The following is a 15,929-nucleotide window of genomic DNA, read 5'->3' as shown; positions in this document are numbered from 1 at the left end:
GTTAGACAGCCACAAAACATGCGAGGATTGCTCATGTTTGTCAGACAATCCCCATATGTTTTGTTGCTAACAGCAGTGAAACATGCGGTGCAGGGACTCAAACATGTCCCTCGAGCACCCGCGATACTTGGTGCATACCTGAGCACCCTTGGCAAACTCGAGTAACGAGCAATTGCATTCATCACTGATTGAAACCACTGGGTGTAGAGATTCCTTGTTTAAGAGAGAATATTAACAAAATACTGAATCCATTGGAAGAGATTCAGATTCTATGTGAATTTAAGAGAATAGACTACTATGTGAGTTAATAAGAAATGTGAGACAAGCAATGGAACAGCATATAGACTTACACACTATTGACTAAAGTATTAGGGCACCCACACATTATACCTAGACAATGTGTTATGACATTTCATTTTAAATCCATAGAGATTAATATGGAGTTGGCCCCTCTTTTTAGCTAAAAAATATTCCACTCTTCTGGAAAGGCTTTTTACAAGATTTTGGATTGCATCTATGGAACAGAAAAGGGCTATTCCCACACTGTTCCAACAAAGTTGGAAGCACACAAGTGTCCTAAGTATCTTGGTATGCTGAAACAATAGTTCTCTTCACTGGAACTAAGGGCCTAAGCCAGCCCTAGAGAAACAATCATATAGCATAGTCCCCCTTTCACCAAACTTTACAGTTCACACAATGCCATTCAGCTTGTAATGTTCTCCTCCTTCTCCTGGTATTTACCAAACCTAGACTTCTCCATCAGACTGCCAGATAAGTGTGATTCATCACTCCACAGAACACATCTCCATGTAACTGCTCAGTCATGGAAATAGACATGAAGCTTCCGACATACAGTTTTTGTGCTGATGTTAATGCCAGAGGAAGCTTTAAACTCTGCAGCTATTGAGTGGGCAGAAAGTTGGAGACTTTTGTGCACTATGTGCATCAGCACTCAGTTACCCCACTGTGAAACTTTAAGTAGTCTGATTGTTGAATATAAAGGAGAGAATTAATTTCACCATCTGACGTATTTAACTGATGATGGATTAATGAAGGAATAGCCCATAAAACCCATTAAAGAGCTTTTGGGATAATTGTCCAATTACTTTTGGTCCCTATAAACTACAGCAACTACAAATTAAAAAGATGTAATTCCTAAACCCTTACTCAAATTAGGATTTGAGTACCCTCAATTTAAAGTTGAGTTTCTGCACTATAACATATATTGATTATATAACTGTACCTTGAATATGTTTTAGTAAACAGCTAAAATGCTAAAACTTGTGTCTCTGTCCAAATTTGTCTGCAATTAATTGCATATGAGTGCTGTACAACATGAAACTTGTGCAGAGCAGAAGTACTGCAGTGTGCATGAGGTGTAAAGTAAGTGATAGACACAAATCTACATTATACACATAGAGAGAGGTGTGTGAATGTTCCGACTAATACTGGTTTATACAGAATGTAATGCCAGTTTTAGGACAACATACACTATTGTATCTTGGTTTCACCAAGTAATGTTCTTTATATTAAGCGAAAAATGTACAGATACTGTAAGTCACATTGAGTGTGGTCATAAATGGCTTCTTTTTAGGCATGTACTGTTGTAATACTGCGTATGTACTGACGTGAGAGTATGATACAGAGCATCTCAGCACAGTGACTTCATGATAATTAAGCATATAATTAGACAACATCATTGTTTTCACTTGCCAGTTGCCTTTTTTCAATATATCATCGGTGTCCTGGTAATTAGACGCACCACCAAAGGGTGATCCATATGTAATTTAAGGACATTCAAGAAACCAGTCAATGTCACATTGCAAACAACATTCTGACATTGCTCCAGTAAATTTAACATGAAAACCTGAACCAACTTCACAAATAGTTTTATTTTTAAGTATTACACTGGTTTGTTCACATAACTCCTATACAGACCCAAGTATACCGTGTAATTCAGATACTGCTAGTTTGATTCTTTAAGCTGGGGTACAAAGCCTTTCCTGGCTTGAGGAGCATTCTCATACTCAACCACTCTACAAGAGTAACAGTAAAACTTAAATGGGTTTTACTATGTGCATCATTTATGGCATTAGAAAAATATGCAATAACTGATAAATGCAGATTACATTTCCAGAAGATGCACTTATGGAATTGGGAGTCCCCTTCTACCTCAATCATCACTCCAGTAAGGAGGAGACCATGCATGCATGTAGCTCTCTCTATTGGGGATCAGAAGTGATGATTTCATTGATCCCATAGACTAAAAAATTATCAAAAACAAACTCCAACAAAAATAATCTCAAAAAATAATCTGGAAGAAATAGTTGAAGAGGAAAGGCAAATTTATTAAACACCTTGTATACAGTATTTACAGAGGAAAATCCAATGACAGATGACATGATCAAGGATAGCATAAATTCTCCATTAAATGTCACCTGGGTCTGGATGTCATCGAGCCCTACTTTCAGGAATAATTAAATACAGTGGTAGATAGACCATTATTTCTAATATTTCGAAATGCCCCAGCAGCATTCACCTATGTATGTGTAAATTCACTGCCTAACGAGCCCTTTATAACATTATTCAGTGAAAACAAGGTATAAAAAAAGCATTTATAATGTCTAGTGATGAGCGAGTATACTCTTTACTCGGGTTTCCCTGAGCACACTCGGGTGACCTCCGAGTATTTTAGCATGCTCTGAGATTTAGTTTGTGTCGAAGTAGCTGCATGATTTATGGCTGCTAGCCAGCCTGAATACATGTGAGGAATGCTTCTTTGTTAGGGAATCCCCAAATGTATTCAGGCTGGCTAGCAGCCATAAATCATGCAGCTACTTCGACACAGACTAAATCTCAGAGCACGCCAAAATACTCGGAGGGCACCCGAGCATGCTTGGGGAAATTAGAGTAACAAGTATACTCGCTCATCACTAATAATGTCCCATTTCCTATGCTAATAAGGACTTTGACTAATCAATTGGGCACTAGTTTCCCTAGACTATTCATCACTCTTTCAATGTTATCACTCCCTTGTGGGCATGATAACATAATTTGCAACAGCCAGCATCATCGCAGATCGTGCAACACATATTTCGGCAGCATTACTGCATCTCTGAAGCCAAGTGTACACTTCCCGGCATCAGAGGCACACTGTGCAAGACCAAAAGCCATCTTCTGAACTTAGGGTCATGTGCGGTGCACCTCTGAAGCCGGGAAGCGTACACTCAGAGTCACAGTGACGCTGCCGAAATGAGAGGCGTGTTTGTGCGAGATTTGAACAAGCTGGCTTGTGCAACTTATGTTGTCATGTCCACAAGGGGACTGATAACATGGATAGAGGTCTGACTTGTCTGGGGAAACTAATGTCCCATTGACTAGTCAAAGCTCTAATTAGCATAGGAAAAGGAGACATTATAAATGCTTTTTTTTTACCTCGTTTTCACTGAATAACATTATACTGGGCTTGTTACACAGGGAATTTACTAATACATGTACATAGGTGAATGCTACTGGGATGAAGGGCATGGGGGACCTGACAGATTCCCTTTAATGATTTAATAATGGCAGGGTCTGTTCCAGAGTAATGGCACTTAGCAAAAGGATTTCATTAATGAAAAAGGGCTCAAAATCTAAGCCCAGAAACTACAGACCAGTAAAGGCCCTTTTACATTTAGCGATGCACCAGCGATCCAACCAGCGATATGACGCGGTCAGGATCGCTGGTGCATCGCTAAATGATTGCTAGTGAGCTGTCACACAGGCAGATCTCACAGCGATGCAGCAGCGACGCAGCGCACGATACTTACCTTTCACACACAGCGATCCTGGCGTCCTCCCGCCCGCCTCCACACGTCGCTCGTCTCACACAGCAGGAAGCGTCGCAGGAAGCTCACGACTAGAAATGGAGCCGCCCAATCTCGCGCGATCAGCAATGTACAGTGGGGGAGCCGGTCGGAGGTAAGTATCACACATAGCGATATCGCTAGCAATATCGCTATAACGTCACAAAATCGGTGACGTTATAGCGATATTGCTAGCGATATCACTATGTGTAAAACCCCCTTAAGTTTAACATCAATAGTAGGAAAAAACTTTGAGGGCTCTCTAAGAGATTCTATCCTTCAATTTCTTAATAAAAATAACTTCATAACCCAGCATCAATATAGGTTTATGAAGGATCGGTCATGCCAAACTAATTTGATCAGCATTTATGAAGAAATGAATTCCAGTTTGTACCATGGTAAGGCTGTGAATGTTGCTTATCTGGACAAAAGTGTTTAATACAGTGCCACATAAAAACTTTCTACATAAAATGAGAACAATTAGACTAAGGAAAATATATTGGGTCAATAACTAGCTTTGGGATAGGGAACACATGGAGGTTATTCATAGATTACACTCTAATTAGGCCATAGGTAACAGTGGGGTCAATGGGGTACCACAGAGGTCAGTATTGGGCCCTCTTCTTAATACATTTATTAATTACATTTTAGGGGACATACAGATTAGTATTTCAATATTTGACCTTGATACTAAGCTCTGCACGTTAAGGAACACAGGAGGATAATTTAATACAACAGATAGGGAAGCTGGAATCTTGGACCAAGAAATGGCAATTGAAGTTTAACATAGATAAATGTAAAGTCATGCACTTGGACAGAGTAAATAAAATGTACAGTTATGTCTAAATAGTAAAACCTGAGTAGATCTGTCTCTAAAAAAAAAGGTCTTATTGGTAGACAGTAAACTCTACTTTATACTACATTCCCACAATGAGCTTTTGGTGAGTTTTTGATGTTGCAGATTTTATGCACCATTTCTACACCTATTATGCAAATTAGGCTACTTGCGGTTTTTTATTGCGTTTTGGAGTGCATTTTTTACATGGGTTTGATATTGCATTGTTTGTCTCGTATTACCCCACTTGCCACCACCACAGGAGGCTGAGGGCTGATGTTGGTAGCTGGGGGGAAGGCAATATCTCTGACCCCAACCCAGGCTATTAATATCAACCCACAGTGGTCTGTTTATCCTTTGCTGGTTTTAATTTTTAGGGGGACCCTACACATTTTTTTTTTTTGGGGCCCCATGTAAATTCTCCAGATAAGGCTAAGCAAACAGCTGTGAGCTGTTATTAATTGCCTGGGAAACTTCAGCAGCCGCCCATGCCTGGAATCATTGCGAGGTGTCAGCAGCTGAATACAACTCCCATCACTGTCTCCTGGTCACAGTGATCTCAGCGTGACCAGGAGACAATGATGAGAGCTGCCTTCAGCAGCTGGACGGCGCCTTGGATTAGCGCAAACTGTACCACTTGTTCCCAGGCACTGGTACATGTTACGCTGATTACAAACGGATGTCATCCGTGTGTCATCAGTGTGCACGTGTGCGGCAGGCATTTGGTCCGTGCTGCACAAAAAAAAAAAAAAGATGTCTGCAGGTTTTTCACACGGACACCTGGTTCATGTGAAAAACCTGACATGTGTGCACCACCACTGAGTACAATGGGTGTGCGTAAGTTCGTATTTGCGGTCCTTAAAAAACGGATCACATGTGGACACAAAAAACGGACATCTGAAGAAGGCCTAAAACACAGCCTGTGGCTGGGCTTCAAAGGAGATCATGATTTTTATTATTTCATCAATACTGTGGTATTGCTGCATATAGCAGAAGCAATCAGACGATCGTAGGTTCAAGTCCCCTAAGCAGAGTAATAAATACAGTGAAAAATAAAAAGGTTTTAAAAAATATTACAAAAATAAAAAAATATAAGAGTTCAACTCACCCCCCCTTTACCTATTAAAAATAAAGATAATACAAAATAAAAAAAATGGTATCATCATGATAAGAAAAGTATGATCTATCAAAATATAAAAATAATTAATATAATTTGTAAACATTTTAAACAGAAAAAATTCAAAAACGCCAAAATTACATTTTTTTTGGTTGATACAATAACACAAAAAATACAGTAACAAGTGAATAAAAGAGCATATGTATCCCAAAATGGTATCAATAAAAATGTAGTCTTACCCCACAAAAACAAGCGCTCATACAGTTGAATCGACCTAAAAATGAAACCATTATGGGTCTCAGAAAATGGCTAGACAACTCCCCCGAAAATTTTTTTAAAAAACCTTCTGATTTTTTTTCAGCTGGAAAATAATGAAAAAAAAATTGACTTGTTTGGTATCGCCATGATCGTACTAATGAGGAGAATTTTATTGTGAGGTCATTTTTACCACACAATATAAACCGTTAAAACAATTCCCATAAAACAATGTTAGAATTGTGCTTTTTACATTATTTCACAGCACGTGAAATTATTTTTTTTCCTGTTTTCAAGTACACTATGTGGTGTGCCATTCAAAAGTACAACTCGTGCAGCAAACAAAAAAGCCCTAATTTGTCTATAAAGACAGAAAAATAAAAAGTTATGGCTTTGTGAAGGAGAGGAATAAACAAAAGGATGTCACTAGGTGGGGCAAGGTATTGTTCTATTCAAGTGATTGTATCAAAGATGCACGTGCAGGTGCTGGTATGTCACCACGGAACTGAGACAGATCAAAAGTTAAAGGGTTTTATTTACAGGGATAGGATACTATTTGCAGGGAGAAAGCAGTGGGGGTTAAACTAGTTTTAAAGGGAATCTGTCACCCCTTTTTTGAGATATCATATAATGATACCATTCAATTGTGTGTCACATAAGGATTCTCTTAGTACTTTTGCTTCCCCCTGACCCCGTACCTTTCATGCATAAATACCTTTTTTATATCAGTTCAGATGTATGTAAACTGCTGCTGTCCGGTCCGCTGGGCGGGGCTTATTCAACTGCTCCCCCCCACTTGTCTTGCTCTACGCATTTCTTCTTGTGTAGAGCAAGACAGGGAGGGGGGGAGCAGATGAATAAGCCCTGTCCATCGGACCGGACCGTGGCAGTTTACATACATCTGAACCGATATAAAAAAGGTATTTATGCATGAAAGGTGAGGGGTCAGGGGGAAGCAAAAGTACTAAGAGAATCCTTATGTGACACACAATTGAATGATATCATTATATGATATCTCAAAAAAGGGGTGACAGATTCCCTTTAAAGCAGTATATCAAACATTCAAAAAGAATAACAGTTAGAAACAGGTGTTCTTGGAACTTATCAGCCTGCTGAGTACTTGCTTGTGGGGTTGTCTTCTCCCACGTCGGTGCCATCAGCAGCGGCACTTGTCGTCTCTCTAGTCACTGTAGGCTCTGCAGTCTCTATGGACCCACAACAGAGGTCTCGGGGATTAATGCCTGCTGAAAGGCAGGTGGAACACAAGGCATTCCGGATGTCCCCTGCTCTGAGTCTATGCTCCAAAACTAAACAGTCTCTCTGCAGGAATCAAGGGCTCTGTGTCTCTATAAGTCTCTCAACAGGAGTCAGGGGCTCTGCCCCAACACCGCAGGTACCGGGGCTACACACGGGGGTCACTGTCTCTGCATGGGGGTCACTGTCTCTGCAGGGGGTCAGAGCACACCTCTCCAGTCACTGCAGGCTCTGGTCTCACGTACTCACAAGATGCAGTCTCTCTGCACAGTCCCCCTGGATTTGTCCTCTGAATGGAAGTTCTCTCTTCTCTCCTGCGTGCAGCTGCAACCTGCCCTGTCCCCTGCACACGCTGCTCTGAGCTTTGCGCGCTCTCAGGCTGCTCTCCTTCCTGTTCCTCTCTCCTCCCAGCAGTCACATGACCCAGCACGTCCAGGGCAGAAAGTCTTCCCCCTAGCAAGCCTGCTGTCTGGCCAAGTGGTTTCAGATCAGGAGCGGAGAAGGTAACCCCCCCTCTGAGTCTTCTTGTGCTTCACCCCCTTACACATACATACCTGCCGGTCCTGGCTCAGAAACCGGCGAATCCTCGTAGCGCACAGTGCGCTCGCTGGGGGGGATTCATAAATCTACAGACACAGAGTGACTGCAGACTTATCAGTTTAAACAGGACAACTCCTTGCAATAGCAAGAGCAGTTATCAAACGTTGGGTTATTCAGTTTGTCTTAAGGGCAATCTAATTACAGTGTACAAATACATGAATGATCAGTCCAAAGATCATTCAAATGATCTTTATCTATCGAGGCCTACAACAATAACTAGTAGACACCCTGCTCATCTAGAGGAAAGAAGGTTTAATCACCATTACGGATGGCATTTCTTTACTGTAAGAGCAGTGAGACTATGGAACTCACAACATAATTCAATGTTTGATTTACTAACCAAGTTCAAGGACAGCCTGGATGTTTTTCTAGATAAATATATTAGTAAAAGGTATCGGTACTAGACTGTAAGATTGGGCGTTGATCCTAAGAACTAGTCTGATTTTTGAATGTGGAAATCGAAAATAATTTTTCTCCAATATATGAGGCAATTACCATCTGCCTTAAAGTGTTTTTGCCTCCCTCCAGATCAACATGTAAGAGCATAGGTTAAACTCGATGGAACCTTAATCCCTTTTTTACCCATACAATTAACTGTAAAAAACAGCACAAATTCAAATTTGGGGGTGAACTGGTGAAAACAATTCAGTTATTGTTTTTTGAGGTTTTGTTTTTCTTGTTCACTGTTTGGGAAAAATGGCAAAACTTGATTTGCCAGGACAGTATGATTACGGCGACACCAAATTTGTATAAAAGTTTTTCTATTTAAGTGGTGAAAAATATCAGAAATTTGCAAAAATAAAAAATAAAAAAAATTGGGGTTTTATGTTGCCATTTTTCGAAGCCCGTTTATATTTTTCCATCGATTGATATATGTAAGGCCTTGTTTTTCCTTTGGTGAGCTGATGGTTTTATTGAGACAAATTTCAGGAACACACTTCAGAGTGTTATACACATCTTTTCAAGAAATTTCTATTTTTCGGGAAAAATTGGTAAAGCCTGCAAATACAAATTTCAAAATTTTCGCTCATCTCTAGTTACACACAGCTAGCTTATCCCAAAGATTTTCACATAAATGAAAAGCAATAGAAAAAATAATAACACTTGAGGTGTTGCTAACCCATGCGGTGTCCTTTAAATATGGCATTCTATGCACAACAGTACACACAAGGCATCAAATATAGTACATCTGCTTATCAAACTTTCTTACCTGCAGTAATAAAAAGGCCACCTCCTGCTTTATAAAGTCTGTAGCTTACAAAAGGAGCTGCACAGATGATGATGAAGCCTCCAGCTACAACTGTGACCACACCGAGAAGCATGAAAATGTTCCAAAATCCTCGATATACTAAAATGAAAAGATGAAATGCATCATAACAAGAAGAAAAACCGCACAGCAAATGTCAGAAAGCACCTCTGTAGCCCAAGAAAATCCACATGTTCAATGCTAGGAGAGAGATCTGGTTTGAAGGCAATTAATTAAAGTGGGACTGAAGTGCAGCCAAAATATGTCAGAAAGAAATATACAGAATAAGGCTGGGGTCACATTTGCGAGAAACTCGCACTACTCTCGCGTCTCAATACCTGGCACTGCTGCCGGCACTCGGCCTGGAGCGCTCAGCTGCATAGAAATACATGCAGCCACACACTTCGGTCCCGAGTGCCAGTGGCAGTGCCAGGTATTGAGACACGAGACTCGTGCGAGTTCCTCATAAGTGTGACCCTGGCCTAAGGATAATTTTGTGTACCTTATGTTTATGTCTGTAGTGGGCAGGCTTTGATTCAGTAAAGGGGTATTCCTCTTTTAGAGAAGTGGACCCCAAATAATTCCTGTAATTTAAAATGTTAAAAACAGAGACCAGAGCAGTGGTAGGAAGGTGGCACTGGAGCGGGCGAGGGTGAGTACTGTCTTAATTATTTTACATTACAGGAATCTTTTGGGGGCCACTTTTCTAAAAGTAAAAAAATGCTTTAGAGTCTGTACATATGTCTTTTCAACATCAGCAGAGTTTTTCTTAAAGCATTTTTTTAAGACTCTTTTGAAACTTTTTTTTAAATGTTTGTATTAATAGTGAACAGCTTCCAACCAAAAGCCACCTGAAGAAGGGACAGATCACTTCTTTTTACCACTTTGTGACTTGGGAAGCCTGAAGAGGTTACAACAAAATTAGAAAAGGCAGAAATTTGCACGGCAAGTTGTTTTAACTTTGCAGTGCATATGATCATTCTTTTGAGATTTTTTGGTGCTTATTCAGGTTGGTTCCAGGCAGAATCCATATGAAAAAGACATTGCACATATCCTTAATATCTGTTTTCTGTCTGCTCTCATAATTCAATCTTATATTGAGATATGGCTCAGCTACAATAATGGACGGCTGTAAAATGGCATTCCTATTGAGCACCAAATTGAATTTATGGCATACCAATTGGCGCTGTTTCCTTAGCGTCCCAAGACTGCAATGGAGAAAGTATGTGAATATTTGATCTAAATACCCCTACAAGTATCAATAGTAGTAATTATTATGTAATTATCAGTTAATTTCTGTGTGATTTTTCTAGCATATATGTCACATTTTTGTATGCACGCTTGTATTAACTTTTTACATTATTGGTTTACTGGTGATTTTGTAGGTTACCTTCCACATAGAAACATAGAACATATAAAGCACAACTAACATTACCTATAGCATCAACTAATATGATGGGGAAGTATGTTGTGGCAATATACAAATAGGTATATATACAACCACTATGCAACAGTACCCTTCAATTAAAGGTGAAATCTATACCACTCACTGCAGCTTACTGAATACTAACACTGAGTAATGTACACTCCGTTAGGTTTTGGTTTCGCATGCCAGTTCCAGCAATCCTCACATAATGGCAAGTATGTGAGTTGAATAGCTGCAGTCATATGCTGATTACAGTCTCAGGTGCTTCTCTCAATAAAACCTTGAGAGAAGTGGTTGAGACTCTAGTCTGCATGTGACTGCAAGTATCCTTATACTTGTGGCCAGGTGATGACTGAAGAGTATGTGCACAGGTTGAATATTTACTGCATAAATGCATTTTGGATGAGTTTTTCACCATTCATTTGAGCAGTAAGTTACCGTATATACTTGAGTATAAGCCAAGTTTTTCAGCACATGAAAACGACCTTATACTCAAGTGAGGGTCCCATAAGATAGAGGGGGAGCGGCAGTGGCGGAGCAGTGGATCACAGGAGGCAGGAGCTGGCTACTGCGGCTAAAGCCTGTACCCGCTGCTAAAGAGAAATGATTATTCACTGCGCTGGCTCCCAGAAGACATGGGAGTGGAGAGAAGTGAATATTCATGTCTCTGTAGTAGCAGGCACAGTAATTGCAGCTGCCAGCTTCCTGCAGTGGCCAGGAGATCAGGTGTGCCCACTATTTAAGAAAATTGAATATTCACTTCTCTTCAATCCCATGTCTTCTCTCCCACTACTATGGTAGTGGAGAGAAGTGAATATTCATTTCTCTTAAATAGCGGGCACAAGTGATCGCTTAGCCACTGCAGGAAGCCTGCGCCTGACACTTTGCATGCTGCTATATAGAAATGAATACCCACTGCTCTCCACGCACATAGTTCCCGGCATGGAGAGCAGTAAGTATTCTGGCAGCTGTCCTCAGCTTGTAAGCAGCACATGATGTCACTGCCATACACTACTTACAAGCATAAATCAGCTGCTGGCACCGGAACAAGATGTTGCGAGGGAGCACAGGAACAGTAAGAAGGATGTCTTTTTTTATGTTTTTCATGGGGGCCATGCATACAAGGGTAGGGATGAGGAGCCATGCATACCAGGATAGGGATGAAGAGATATGCATACAATGATACGGATGAAGAGCCATGCATACAAGGATAGGGATGAGGAGCCATGCAGACCAGGATAGGGATGAGGAGCCATGCAGACCAGGATAGGGATGAGGAGCCATGCAGACCAGGATAGGGATGAGGAGCTATGCAGACCAATGTGGGGATGAAGAGCCATGCATATAAAGATAGGGATGAGGAGCTATGCATACAAGGATAGGGATGAGGAGCCATGGAGACCAGGAGAGGGATGAGGAGCAAGGCATACCAGGATGGGGATGAGGAACCATGCAGACCAGGATGGGGATGAGGAACCATGCAGACCAGGATGGGGATGAAGAGCCATGCATACAAGGATAGGGATGAAGAGCTATGCATACAAGGATAGGGATGAGGAGCCATGCAGACCAGGATAGGGATGAGAAGCAAGGCATACCAGGATGGGGATGAGGAACCATGCAGACCAGGATGGGGATGAGGAACCATGCAGACCAGGATGGGGATGAAGAGCCATGCATACAAGGATAGGGAAGAAGAGCCATGTGTTATGAATAGGTCACCGAGGAGGATGGCAGGAACAGGCTAAGCCACCAGAACACCAGAGAGGTTGGTAACTAAGTGGATTGCAGACCCCTGATCCAATCTGCACAACTAGCAGTAGCCGTGGAGCGTTCCTACGATGCCTTAGACGCTTCGTCACAGCCGGAGGATTAACTAAGCCTAAAGACAGAAAGATGAAATCTAAACTGCCCCAGAGCAGATCCCCAAAGGAATAGACAGCTCCCAAACATATATTGTCAGTGAGACAAGATGAGACACAAACACAGGCAGAGAACAGACTGAGCAAATGGTGGGGCCCAAGCTGTCTAGACAGGACAGGACAGAAAAAGATACTGTCTGCCATCACGCACAAAACCCTGAAAAAGTCCAACACTTCTGATATACAAAAAAACCTGAGATCACACGATCTCTCCCCCGCTAGATCAGCACTCTGGTATAAACTGGCAGCAAGCAAAAAGATACAAACATAGCAGAGAACAGAACAAGCTGCAACATATGAAGCAGGGCCCAGCGCTGCCCCCAGTAGGGAGCACGCTGAACCCTAGCAGCAAAGCAAAAAAAAGACACAACCAGATTAGACGCAAAGGATTAGCAAAAGAATCACTTAGCTGAACATGCAGATCAGGCAGGGGACAAAAGAGCTCCAAATGCACACAGAGGAAAAAATCACCAGCAACCTTCAAGAGCATCCAGCTCAATTATATGCTCCCAGCCAGCAATCCCTGATTCGCAATTATCATCTTCAGGTGGAGAACCTCCATCCACCTGGCCAGCTCCACTACTCTCAGTAACCACCAGAGGGAGCAGAAGGCACTTCGGCTCAGAAATTCGAGCAAGGGAGTTCACAACAGTACCCCTCCCTTGAGGAGGGGTCACTCAACCCTCATCCACGCCACCAGGCCGATCAGGATGGACCCGGTGAAAGGCACGAATCAATCTCTTCGCATGGATGTCAGAAGCAGAGACCCAAGAATTATCCTCCTGGCCATAACCCTTACTCTTTACCAAGTACTGAAGCCTCCGTCTAGCCAGACGAGAATCCAATATCTTCTCTACCTCATACTCCAAATTACCCTTAACCAGTACAGGGTCAGGGGGCGCTGCCATGGGAACAACTGGCTCCACAAATTTTTTCAACAAAGATTTATGAAAGATGTTATGAATCTTAAACATAACTGGAAGAACCAAACGAAAAGAAACGGGGTTAAGGATTTCCAAAATCTTATAAGGTCCAAGAAACCTTGGCTTGAATTTTGGAGATGCAACCTTCATGGGAATATTTTTGAGGACAACCAAACCATATCACCCACTTTAAACCGGGGACCAATGGTCCTATGCCGGTTGGAAAACCGTTGGGCCTTTTGCTGAGAGTGGGACAACTTATCCACTACTTGGTCCCAAATCTGCTGCATTCTCTCTACCACAGAATCCACACCTGGGCAGGCAGAAGCTTCTACCTGCCCCGAAGAAAATCAAGGATGAAACCCAAAGTTACAAATGAAAGGAGACATCAAAGTGGCAGAGCTAGCCCTTGTTTAGCGCGAATTCGGCCAAGGGCAAAAATGAGACCCAATCTTCCTGATCAGCAGATATGAAACTTCTCAAATAGGACTCCAACGTCTGGTTGTTCTCTCAGTCTGCCCATTGGTCTGAGGATGAAATGCAGAGGAGAAAGACAACTGAATTCCCAGTTTGGAAAAGTTTGGAAAAAAAGCCTTCCAAAATCTGGAAACAAACTGGACTCCTCTGTCCGACACAATGTTCTCAGGAATCTCGTGCAAACAAACCACTTGTTGTAAAAACAAGGGCACCAACTCAGAAGAAGATGGCAACTTTGGGAGTGGTACAAGATGGACCATCTTAGAAAATCTATCACAGATCACCCAATTATCATCTTCAGGTGGAGAACCTCCATCTACCTGGCCAGCTCCACTACTCTCAGTAACCACCAGAGAGAGCAGAGGGAGCTTCGGCTCAGAAATCCGAGCAAGGGAGTTCACAACAGCTATGCAGACCAGGATAGGGATGAGGAGCCATGCATACCAGAATGGGAATGAAGAGCCCTGCATGCAAGGATAGGAATGAAGAGCCATGCATACAAGGATAGGGATAAGGAGCCATGCATACAAGGATAGGGATGAAGAGCCATGCATACAAGGATAGGGATGAGGAGCCATGCATACCACAGGATAGGGATGAGGAGGCCATGCATACCAGGATAGGGATGAGGAGCCATGCAGACCAGGATGGAGATGAGAATCCATGCAGACCAGTATGTGGATGAAGAGCCATGCATACCAGGTTAGGGATGAGGGGACAATGCATACCTGGCTTATACTCGAGTCAATAAGTTTTCTCAGCTTTTTGTGGTCAAATTAGGTGCCTCAGCTTATACTCAGGTTGGCTTTTACTCGAGTATATAGGGTAGTTAGTGAACAGTAAGTTAGTTACCGCAGGTCACACATTGCTGGATCACAGAGAGGTTACCATGAGAACCGCCACCTGAGACCTGCGGTAACCTTAATGGTGTCACCGCTCTTCACTGCAGACGCGTTCTCACTAGTGTTGAGTATTCCGATACCGCAAGTATCGGGTATCGGCCGATATTCACTGTATCGGAATTCCGTTACTGAGTTCCGATACTTTTAGCATATCGAATACCGGAATCGGAAGTTCCCATAATGCTATGAGCCAGTTTGATTTGATTCAGCCAATCCTCTGAAGTGTGGGCACATCCTGTTAGGCATGTAGGCATGTTAACTAATGGCATGGCTGTGATTGGCTGCTGAAGTGATGTCATGATGCACTATAAAAGCCGCCGCAGCCATTTCGGGTTCACTCTGCTGTGAATTCAGTTAGGGACAGGCTGCTGTTCAAGACTCTGAGGGACAGTTAGAGATAGCGATTTTCACAATCATAGTGTGCTTTACCCAGGCTACATAATCCACCAATGTAGCTTTTTTTTGCCTTGCAGCAGTGTTCACAGCTGTCTGCAAGGTCTGTGTGAGTGCAGCTCACGCTGAGTAGTGTGTCCTGCAGCCACGTCTGGTTGTAGGCCGCTCAGCGTGTGTCACTGCCTCATACATATTTTTCTTTTTTTGCTGCTCATTTTTCATTCTCCTATTAGTGTGCATCCATCCGTATCCATATACGTTGGTTGCAAACACTATAGGAGTAGACAGTGGATTCTCTCTGAAGCCTTTCAGTGCTAGTGCCCAGTTTGCTGAACTGTTCACGGCTGTCTGAGAGGTCTCTGTGTGTGAGTGCAGCTCACGCTGAGTAGTGTGTCCTGCAGCTATGTCTGGTTGTAGGCCGCTCAGCGTGCATCACTGCCTCACACATATTTTTCTTTTATTGCACCTCATTCTTTATTCTCCTATTAGTGTGCATCCATCCGTATCCATATACGTTGGTTGCAAACACTATAGGAGTAGACAGCGGAGCCTTTCTGCAGCCATTCAGTGCTAGTGCCCACTTATCTGCACTGTTCACGGCTGTCTGAGAGGTCTCTGTGTGTGAGTGCAGCTCACGCTGTAGTGTGTCCTACAGCTACGTCTGGTTGTAGGCCGCTCAGCGTGCGCCACTGCCTCACACATATTTTTCTTTTACTGCAGCTCATTTTTCATTC

The 15,929-nt window shown here is 42.4% G+C and overlaps 1 protein-coding gene across 1 annotated transcript in view; it reads right to left on the bottom strand.

Moving 5' to 3' along the window:
* Positions 1–15,929, bottom strand: part of TMEM182 (transmembrane protein 182) — a 67,035-nt gene that overhangs the window by 6,875 nt on the left and 44,231 nt on the right. Inside the window, exon 4 of the mRNA XM_073550652.1 lies at positions 9,117–9,254. Within this exon, the coding sequence (XP_073406753.1) occupies positions 9,117–9,254 (138 nt within the window). The remainder of the gene's footprint in view (positions 1–9,116; positions 9,255–15,929) is intronic.

Source organism: Dendrobates tinctorius, unplaced genomic scaffold (assembly GCF_039654945.1).
Source record: "Dendrobates tinctorius isolate UK_male_01 unplaced genomic scaffold, ASM3965494v1 ptg000166l, whole genome shotgun sequence".
Lineage (NCBI taxonomy): Eukaryota > Metazoa > Chordata > Amphibia > Anura > Dendrobatidae > Dendrobates > Dendrobates tinctorius.
The sequence above is the reverse complement of the archived record's forward strand: the minus strand, read 5'-3'. Positions and strand labels throughout refer to the sequence as shown.